At 41.9% G+C, this 10,344-nt stretch overlaps 2 protein-coding genes across 2 annotated transcripts in view; both read left to right on the forward strand.

Moving 5' to 3' along the window:
* Positions 1-8,878, forward strand: part of LOC116693988 (leucine-rich repeat-containing G-protein coupled receptor 5) — a 13,984-nt gene extending 5,106 nt beyond the window's left edge. The window contains exons 4-12 of the mRNA XM_032523379.1: positions 2,278-2,346; positions 2,431-2,502; positions 2,819-2,890; positions 3,322-3,387; positions 4,116-4,187; positions 5,380-5,445; positions 5,551-5,664; positions 6,917-6,990; positions 8,013-8,878. Of these exons, the coding sequence (XP_032379270.1) occupies positions 2,278-2,346; positions 2,431-2,502; positions 2,819-2,890; positions 3,322-3,387; positions 4,116-4,187; positions 5,380-5,445; positions 5,551-5,664; positions 6,917-6,990; positions 8,013-8,254 (847 nt within the window). The 3' untranslated portion in view covers positions 8,255-8,878. The remainder of the gene's footprint in view (positions 1-2,277; positions 2,347-2,430; positions 2,503-2,818; positions 2,891-3,321; positions 3,388-4,115; positions 4,188-5,379; positions 5,446-5,550; positions 5,665-6,916; positions 6,991-8,012) is intronic.
* Positions 8,879-9,543: 665 nt separating this feature from the next.
* The window catches only part of LOC116693440 (oocyte zinc finger protein XlCOF6.1-like), a 4,494-nt gene continuing 3,693 nt past the window's right edge, over positions 9,544-10,344 (forward strand). The window contains exon 1 of the mRNA XM_032522431.1: positions 9,544-9,807. Coding sequence (XP_032378322.1) covers positions 9,615-9,807 — 193 coding nt within the window. The 5' untranslated portion in view covers positions 9,544-9,614. The remainder of the gene's footprint in view (positions 9,808-10,344) is intronic.

The raw sequence follows: 10,344 nt of genomic DNA on the forward strand, positions 1-10,344 counted from the left end.
ACAAGTATTGTGAGCAAGATTTACAGCTAGGAATTTGGAGGATATTACTATAATTGCAAATTTTTACAGATATGTGCAAATAGCATAATATACTAATGGTTTTACAGAGTTTCAGGTGAGTATGTACTATGAATATATTACAGGCGGCTATTATTATTATAGACAGAATTTTACAGATAGATATATAAGTTAGGCTAAAATGAGCAGTATAACAAAGATTAAAGGTAGTACAAATAAAGTAAAGTTTGGGCAGAAACTATCTGGATTAAAGTGCAGTGGAAAGTAATTGCATATTACAGTTAAAGTACGGTATTGCAGATGTATATGTAAACAATTGGTACTGTAAATAAACAGTCAGCAGTGCAAATTGAAATGTAAGTGTAAAAATAAATGTTGGCCCCCCCGGTTGTGCTCCAAACCAAAAAAGATGTGAAAGTGTTTTTCAAACTGCAATGGTATGACACTGAAAGGAGCAATTGCTGACTTTGATACTCGGACATTCCCGCAGAACCAGAGAGTTTGCATATTCAGGCTGTGAAACAGGTCTCTGGACCCATTAAAAGACATGGGTTGACCTCTACCCCCCCCCCAATAAGAGCATGCGCCCCAAGTAGGCTGAGTCCTCTGCAACGGCCTGGGTTCAAGTCCGATCTGCGGCCCTTTGCTGCGTGTCATCCCAGTGTTTCTTCTAAGTTGGTTTTGACGTGGCGGCCCCCCACGGGATCAGAAACAGGGCTGTACAATAGGCCGCCTATCAGCGGTGATTGTGAGAGCATGTCGGAGAATACACACACACACACACGCTTCACGCCACGAGCAGGGACTCGGCGGAAAAAGGAAGAGAAAGAAAAAAGAGACAGCTGCTGTACGGAGGATACCTAGCCAGTTGAGACTGCGTGTGTGCATCCTCAAGAACTGTGAGTCTTATAACTTATGTTGTCTTTATTGTATGAGTGTATAGTTCTTGCAAATTTAAATTAAGTTAACTGGTGATTTTCGTTGTTTGTAGTCTTCACCTGCTAGCTAAATTGCACTTGGCTGTTGATTTGATATAAAAGCAATTGTTGAATGGGGGGGTGGGAGCATTGACAAATGAAGCGGTATCTATCACCTTGACAGAGGTTTGTTAGCTGGCTTTCCGTTGTTCAGCCAGAAGCAAAGAAGCCTCACGCATGAGAGATGTAACGTCTTCGGAGCACCTTTAACTAAGGCCAGTTGCCCTTGATTTGAACCCTTTCCCGGGTACTCTGGTACTCTGGGTACTCTGGTACTCTGGGTACTCTGGTACTCAGTGAGGAGGTTCACTGTGGCGTCTTTACAGCATGAATGCATCTGGCTGGCATTTATCCAGACTGGTCTATTACAACGTAGAGCTGTATGAGATAGATCTGCCTGCGGTCGCTTTGTTTCTGAGCAGACGTACACATTAAGGCACTACTGTGTCTATAGACACACACACACACACACACACACACACACACACACACACACACACACACACATCAAAGTCTCTGAGGTCACTATAAAAGTACTTCCTCCAAATCTTCATCAAAAGTTCCATATATGTCGAACAAAACTACAGTCCAACAGAGATTAACAAAGTGACTTTAGAAGTTTAAATGAAATATAGCAGTTGTATTTGGAGTTCACTAATACTGAATTTCAAACTTTTTTCTTATTCATTTTTCCTAAATCCTATTGAGGAGCTTTAATCTGACTGACTAGCCAAAACACTGTAATGACTCTTTTAATCATAAGAAATGTTATTTAAACATCTATGTCGATGATGCACTAGGAATATTTGATAATACAGCACAAAGCTGTCTCCTGAGAATTACATTCTTATACAAAATTACATACATTCATACATTCATACATTCTCTCAAACGTTATGAACAGAAGTACTTGGTTAGGGTAGTGGTAGCGTAGTATTGGTATGGGTGAGTATGTGAGTATTGCACTGATTCAATAGCACGTAACTTAGCCCAAAAATAAATCTAGCTTAAAGTAGTTAATGAATGTTTTTTTATCCATTATGACTGACTGTCAAACTAGATAATAAAAGAAAGTTCAATGGCAATCATGCTCTATATGCGCTGTTAGTACATAGTTTTATGTCGCCCCCGTGTGGAATTCTAAGTAACGACAACAAGACTCTCAGCACATCCACATGATACAAGCCTTCCGTGATTGATGATATTTACACTGATTATTGATTGATGGTATTTACACTGATGCTTGTATCTTCCGTGTTGATGTCTTTTTGTGCGTCTGCAGAGATCTGAGCTTCAACAGGATCAGCAGTTTCCCTGCAGCCATCCGACACCTGAACAACCTGAGAGACCTGTGAGGAAAACACACTGTTCTTTTTTTTTTTAACATTCATTTTAAAAATGGATAGATAAAACTTGTCAAATGTATTCCCCGCAGGAATCTCCAGAACAACAACATCTCAGTCGTCCCAGGAAACAGCTTCTCTGGAAATCCTTCCATCGAGGCGATGTGGGTAAAACCTTCACACTGGACCCCAAATAGTTCACATCATAACTGATGCCAATTAACAGTTAGTTAGTTAGTTAATTAGTTTATTGTTCCTGTGGGGAAATTTGCAGCAGAAATCACATGGCATTTTTGGCAACAAAGGCAAAAATTCAAATGAGATGGCAAAGGAGTGTCCCTGATCACCCACAATGCTGTTTGCCTTTTAGTATTGTGATTTTGTATTATGCATTACATACTTTGAAATGGGGGAGGGGGGCATGGTAAATGTCTGTACTGTATGATTTCATGTTTTCAACAAATTTGCTGATCTTGACAGAAATATCCAGAATAATCCTCTTCACACTGTGGGACACTCGTCTTTCCAGCTGCTGCCAGACCTCCACACTCTGTATGTATCCATGCTATGGAAACTCAGATGGAATGAATGTGTGTTTATGCAGTTCCATAAGGAGAGACTTCCTTTAAGTTTGATATAATTTGAAAGAACATGTTGCATGACACGTTGATATGTTTTGTAAGCAAGTCATTGGCAATGTTAAATTATAAGGGCTATAGAGGCTGTGTGTGTATAGTCATTTTCCCCCAGTGGAGTCTAGACCATCAAACTTAATAACACAATCAATTTTAGCCCGTCTGTTTCAAAAACATCTGGTGCTATTTTTAATGTTTTTTTGGACATTTTTTGCCCTTTTTTGGGGTAATTTCTCAATCTCAGATCTATTGAGCTCGGCTTGACCTGCTGATAGCCAGATTAAGGAATTATGACAAAGCAAATACAAAATACAATTTCTTTGTTGTTCCTGTGTTTTTTTGTGTCAGGTCGCTGAGTGGAAGCCTCATCACAGAGTTACCAGACTTCACTGGGACCAGCAGACTGGAAACCCTGTAAATCCCATTTAATTAACAATTGATTAACTGTCACAATCCCAATACTCTACCTTAAAGAGCCCCTATTATACCTTTGATGTTAAAAAAAAAACTATATTTCTCATACTGCCCATTGCTGCAGCTCCTCTACCTGAAACACTCTGGCTGTGTTGGAAACCGCTCCCTCATTCATTCACTCACTATTCCCTGTACAGTGGTTATGAACTAGTGAACTATATCGGGAACGGCCAAACCAGATTTTGAACACTCACTAAAACATTATTGAGTCAGTACATGCGCCGGTTATTTGTATGACGGCTCCTGAGGTCTAAGATCTTGGCCCGCCCTCCTCAGAAAGCCCAGTCCGCTCTGATTGGTCAGCTGACCCACTCTGTTGTGATTGGTCAACTAAATTCCAACAAGCCGCTGGGCAGGCTGAGCTTGCTCAGGCAGCACCTATGATTAGCACATATGAAAAACTGAGCTGGCATTTTCAATCAGTGACATCACTAACTGAGAAATTAGAAACAGGAATGTGGGGGAGGTGTTCCAGGCAGGCATAAAGTTCATTTTTATTATTTATGCTATCTATTACATACACAAACAACTATATAACACACAAAAAAAGGAGCAAAATCCCAAAAAGCATAAGAGGGTCTAGTCATGTTGTTCAGTTCTCTGTCACTGATTTGAACAAGTCAAAGAACCTGGCTGAATAAATATCCAAGACTGTTTGATGTGTTCAGCTCCATCACAGGCAGCCACATCTCCACCTTACCTGACAACCTGTGTGAGGAGCTGCCCCACCTGCAGAAGCTGTAAGAGTCCTCTCATCTCATCTAACCTGTTTGTTTGCACATGTACATTCAGCTACACTAACATTTAAAGGCTGATGTGAATGCTCACATGAAACAACTAAAATTGACATATGATGAAGAGTATTAGTACACAATGAAAACGGGGGAGGGGAAGAAAAATATTAGTTGTATTTATAGAGCACAGTTTATGCATGAAATGCAACAGAAAGTTTTTATCAGATACTTATGACATTTATGATAAGACAATAAGAGCATTTAAGAAGAAGAAGCCAAGATACAAATAAAAACATCAGCTTAAAACAGCTCAGAACAAGGCCGCGTATCACTTTGTCCTTAAATTCTTCAGAAGACACACATTAATCCTGGATTAATGTTACACACAGTATACATATGAAACTAGACAACTGGCCGTTAATTTGAAGTGTAGTCATTTTTAGCTGTAACATTTAAAGATATGTTGTTAAACATGGAGGTGTGACCCATCTGTTGTCTCTGCTTATCTTATTTTCTGTCCTGATGATGCATTTTACTATTGATAGCCCACTGGTGCTAATGGCACTTTATATGTTATGATGTAGAGATGGTTGGTTTTGTGTATTGTTGTTGTTGTTGTTGTTGGTTTAGTGGTTGGGTTGTTGTGTGTTGTCTTTCTATCTTATCTATCTGATGAGCTGCATGGTGCAAGATGAATTTCCGAAAGGATCAATAAATGTCTATCTATCTATTCTAGCGTCTTTGTTAAACCAAATCTAGTGTTACAAACAGCAACATGTCACCGCTGGTCGGAATGCAAGTTTGGGTGTTGTCATTTTCTTTAGTCTGTTGCCCAACGGGTACATTAGCTCTGCAAGCTAACGTTAGCTAAAGTTTTCACATACTGTATAAAAGCATCAAACATGCAATTTAGATGAATGAGATGAGAGTGTAGCTGCACCGTGCTCAGCACCATTGAATTGTGTGTAGGACACACAGGCGTTTGCTTTGTAATTATGGTTCTATTTATTTTAAAATAGACAATGAAACAGGTGATGTTTTAGGGGTGTGGGCATATGCATGCATGGCTAAGGCTTAGCAAAGCTAACCATGGCAGTGTGTACATTGAAATAGACCATTGTGGCAATTTTGACTCAGTGATTGTTAATGTACAGTATGTCCAATTTTGCTGCATATTAGTCTGTCTGTCTGTCTGCAGTGATCTGTCCCACAACCTGATCCACAGTCTGCCCAGCTTCAGCAGCTGCAGAAAGATACAAAACATGTAAGTGTTTAATTTCTCTCTTTGGCTTTGTTCTGTACTCAGGTCAGACTGATTTGTCATGTCATAACTTCTTCCATCTTTTCACAATCAAACTGTCTCCATCAGTGATCTGTCCTCCAACCGCCTCTCATCTGTCTCTGTGATGAGTCTCACTCACCTGAAACCGTCTGGACACCTGCAGCTTACAGTGTCCCATCAACACCAGACTCACAGACTCAGGTAAGAGCACAGACTCAGGTAACAGCACAGACTCTGGTAACACCACAGACTCTGGTAACACCACAGACTCAGGTAAGAGCACAGACTCAGGTAAGAGCACAGACTCAGGTAACACCACAGACAGGTAACACCACAGACTCAGGTAACACCACAGACTCAGGTAAGAGCACAGACTCAGGTAAGAGCACAGACTAAGGTAACACCACAGACTCAGGTAACACCACAGACTCAGGTAACAAGAGCACAGACTCAGGTAAGAGCACAGACTCAGGTTACACCACAGACTCAGGTAACACCACAGACTCAGGTAAGAGCACAGACTCAGGTAACACCACAGACTCTGGTAACACCACAGGCTCTGGTAACATCACAGACTCTGGTAACATCACAGACTCTGGTAACACCACAGACTCAGGTAACAGCACAGACTCAGGTAACACCACAAACTCAGGTAAGAGCACAGACTCAGGTTACACCACAGACTCAGGTGAGAGCACAGACTCAGGTAACACCACAGACTCAGGTAACAGCACAGACTCAGGTAACACCACAGACTCAGGTAACACCACAGACTCAGGTAACACCACAGACTCAGGTAACAGCACAGACTCTGGTAACACCACAGACTCAGGTAAGAGCACAGACTCAGGTAAGAGCACAGACTCAGGTAACACCACAGACTAAGGTAACACCACAGACTCAGGTAACACCACAGACTCAGGTAAGAGCACAGACTCAGGTAAGAGCACAGACTCAGGTTACACCACAGACTCAGGTAACACCACAGACTCGGTACAGCAAGACTCAGTAACCGCACAGACTCGTAAACACCACAGGCTCTGGTAACATCACAGACTCTGGTAACATCACAGACTCAGGTAACATCACAGACTCAGTCAACAGCACAGACTCAGGTAACACCACAACTCAGGTAAGAGCACAGACTCAGGTTTACCACGACTCAGGTGAGAGCACAGACTCAGGTAACACCACAGACTCAGGTAACACCACAGACTCAGGTTACACCACAGACTCTGGTAACACCACAGACTCAAGTAACACCACAGACTCTGGTAACACCACAGACTCAGGTAACAGCACAGACTGACTCAGGTAACACCACAAACTCTGGTAACACCACAGGCTCTGGTAACATCACAGACTCGGGTAAAACTACAGACTCTGGTAACACATAGACTCAGGTAAGACTCTTATTCTCTTATTAATTGGTTGTGTTTTGTTTTGTTTGCAGGAAGTCAGATCAGCTGGTCACATCTACCTGTGTGTTTCTCCTCTGTGCGTCTACCAGATCTGAGGACAGCAACAGTAAGACAACTCTGATTCATTCTGTTTAAAGGGAGTCTAGTGTATAGAGCAGGAGGAACACTTTCTGGTTTTTAGACCAATAGTCTCAGAAACTAAAGAACAGCTGAAGCTGATCTTAGGGTCGGGGTCTGCAGTTCTCCCCCCTTGCTTAACACGGCTGAGCCAAGCCCTGTGTTGCCTGCCCGAGTGCAGCTCACATCCGACCCTTATGCCTATCCTGGCGAGTGGTGGGCCCACGGAGCGTCCCCGTCATGCTGTTCTCGGGCTGTGTGCCCAATCAAGCTCCAGTGGTCAAGGCCCAACTACCAGACATTCACCGCTGAGCTCCCCTCCCCTGTCTAGCCCCAGAAGGGGGGGCCCTGTTTCCCTTTTTGGGTCTAGGTGCTACAGCTCCTTTTTGCTGATTCCTGTACTCTAAGGAAGGGCTGAAACTAACAATTAATTTTGTTATTGACTAAGCTGTCGGTTATTTTCTCCATTAATGACTTAGCTGTTTAGTCTCTAAAATGTCAGAAATTAAGTAAAAAAAGTGGATCAGAGTTTCCCAAAGCCCAACATAACATCCTCAAAAGTCTCGTTTTGTCCACAAGTTAAATATATTCAGTTTACTGTCACAGAGGAGAGAATCAATTTAAGAAGCTGGAATCTGAGAAGTTTTACTTTTTATTCATTTTTCAAACCAATAAACCGATTAACCAAATAGTTTGAGGTAGGCTAGTTAAGGGGAGCATAGAGTTTATTCAGTCAGAATTTAAGAAGCTTATTTTTAACACATCAGAGAATTTGAACATAATGAGCAGATGATAAATACGAGTGTAAAATGATCTGGTTAAAACCAGATAAATAAAACATACTCTAATACATTTTAATATGATATATAACAAAATCCTGGCTGTAACACTGGCTTGTTAAATAAATTAAACTATTTGAGTTATTAATGTTGATAACAAGGTGTTTTTAATGTTCAGTGTTTACTTTATAGATGTTACCATAAAGACTTCCTCACCTGTGTCCACCTGCAGGTCTGTCCATATGTTGTCTGGACACGCTGTCTCTCTGGCTCCTTCACTTCCTCTTCATCGTCTCCATCGTCTTCAACCTGCTGCTCCTGGTCTGCCTCCTCCCCCTCGTCCTCCACCTCCCTCCCCCCAGCACCTCCTCTCTGCTGCCAGCATCGTCAGCACAGGCTGTCTCTGCCGATTCCAGCAAGGACACTGATCCAGGATCTGGAGTCCCTCCTCTGAGGTCTTTATCTTCATCATGATGGCGAACAGAACAAAGAGCTGCTCTCAGATCAGCTGTGCGGTCGTCTGCAGCTCTGCTCTGACTCTTTTAAGTGAAGGCCCCCTCTGTGGGGTGCAGATAGGCCACTGCAGACAGATGTGGTGGTTCTATACCGATGGCAGTGGGAGGGAAAATAGCTACAAAGAAGAGATGAAATGCAAACAGATGTTCTGTCCTCAATAAAAGAAATGCCCACAACACTTGTCCCTCCCCCAACGACAGATGAACATGGGACGATGTTCCCTGCTGTCTTTTCTTAAATGTCATAGGGCCTAGTCACTGTAGATTACTTATAGAGATGCTTTTTAAGACTAAAGAAAGTATACTATACTTTTAGGAGCACTTTTTGGAGCACTAATATGTTGACATACAATAGATGGTGGTCAGAGATGTCAAGTAATTACAAATACTTTGTTACCTTCCTTAAGCTGAAATTTTGGGTATCTATACTTTACTGGAGTAATTATTTTCAACATGTATTATTTCATAAATAAATGTTTCTGCATTTAGTACTGTACAATTAAAGGAGGCAGTTAACGTCACAATAAAGAAGAAATAATATGTATTAGTACAATAATTAAAATCTTCTAAACCTTCTTTGATTTTTTTTTTTCCTTCATTACACACGCCACAGTCTCGCATGTCCAGACCTTCCTCCACAGCACCGCGGAGGAGGGTCTGGCTAGTCCATGCAGCATTCCTGGATGGGAGAAAAACCTGCTCTGGTTTATTGGCGTTTCTTTAAACCAATCACAATCGTCTTGGGCAGGGCTAAGCTCTGGGCGGAGCCACGGTGCCTCTGGACCAGGTAACCATAGTCCTCAGAAATCAGCTGCAGGTTAGAGCGCCAACACAGAGCCAGAGGACGGGGACGGCCATCCGGCTGAAAATGAGGAACATCCGGCGGAGTTTATAAAAATCTGTTTTTATTAGAAATGAAACTAGCCAACTAAATATCGGCCTCCAGGTCCAGCTGAGATGATGAGACCATGAAACACAGCTGGTTGGATCCTTCACAGCTTCTAGCATGGAATTTTCTGCAATGAGTACTTTTACTTAAATTTATACTTAAAATACATTTTTCTTTACTTGTAAAGAAGTATTTACAGTGTGGTATTAGTACTTTTACTTAAGTAAAAGATCTGACACCTTTTTCCATCACTGTGCATACATTGAGAACCGCACACTCCAGTAAAGTGACCTTTATTCTGAAAGACTCGGGCCGGAAGTGGCCCTGCGTTGTTCCCGCTGCTGCTGGCGGAACACGGAAGCAGTGCTTTTAGCTGTGGAAGTAGTTAGCATTTTAGATATCACGACGGTGTCTGTGTAGCAGTTTAAACATGTCTAAAGTAGAAATGTTGAGAGTGGCGGTGAATGAGCGTCTGGTCGCGGCTGCTGAGGAGATATTCGGACTGTTTGAAAGAACCATAGCGGAGTATGAAGAGGAACTGGGCCGTTCAAAGAGGACGGTCGAGCGGCAGCGCAAACTACTGGACGCGGTATGGAAGCCTGAGCTCCGGCTACACAGAGCAGGTTAGTTACCTAGTAATTAAACCTTCATTTATTCTTCTGTCATTTAGGAAAACAACTCGTTCAGCCCCGATACAGAGACCGGCGCGTTGGCTATACCGAGTACTGTTAAGTTTTAAAAAGTTAACAACAAAGTATTTCTGTTTAAGTATGCTGGGACGTGGGTAATGTTTCATCTGTCCCTCCTGGACGGGACGAATGAAACAGCATGCGGGGACGAATGAAACATATACAGTTTAAGCCACATAAACTTCCCACAACTTTAATATTTTACTGTATATCATGGATGGTACTTCCAAAAGGTGTTATTATAGATAGATTGTTGCAGGACTATGCGTCTTTGTGAATGTCTGTTAATAACTAATGTCCGTCATCCTGAGGCGCGTATGAAGCGGTTATTGAAATATCATGCACTGTGGATGATTGTGCTATTTTTATAGCTAGAACAGTAGGTTTTTTCCATTTATATCATGTTTCTATTGTGGAATATGTCGTTTAACTAGGTTTTTACGTGGGTTATACCACTGGACATCCAAATAA

This window comes from Etheostoma spectabile, chromosome 8, assembly GCF_008692095.1.
Source record: "Etheostoma spectabile isolate EspeVRDwgs_2016 chromosome 8, UIUC_Espe_1.0, whole genome shotgun sequence".
NCBI classification, from domain to species: domain Eukaryota; kingdom Metazoa; phylum Chordata; class Actinopteri; order Perciformes; family Percidae; genus Etheostoma; species Etheostoma spectabile.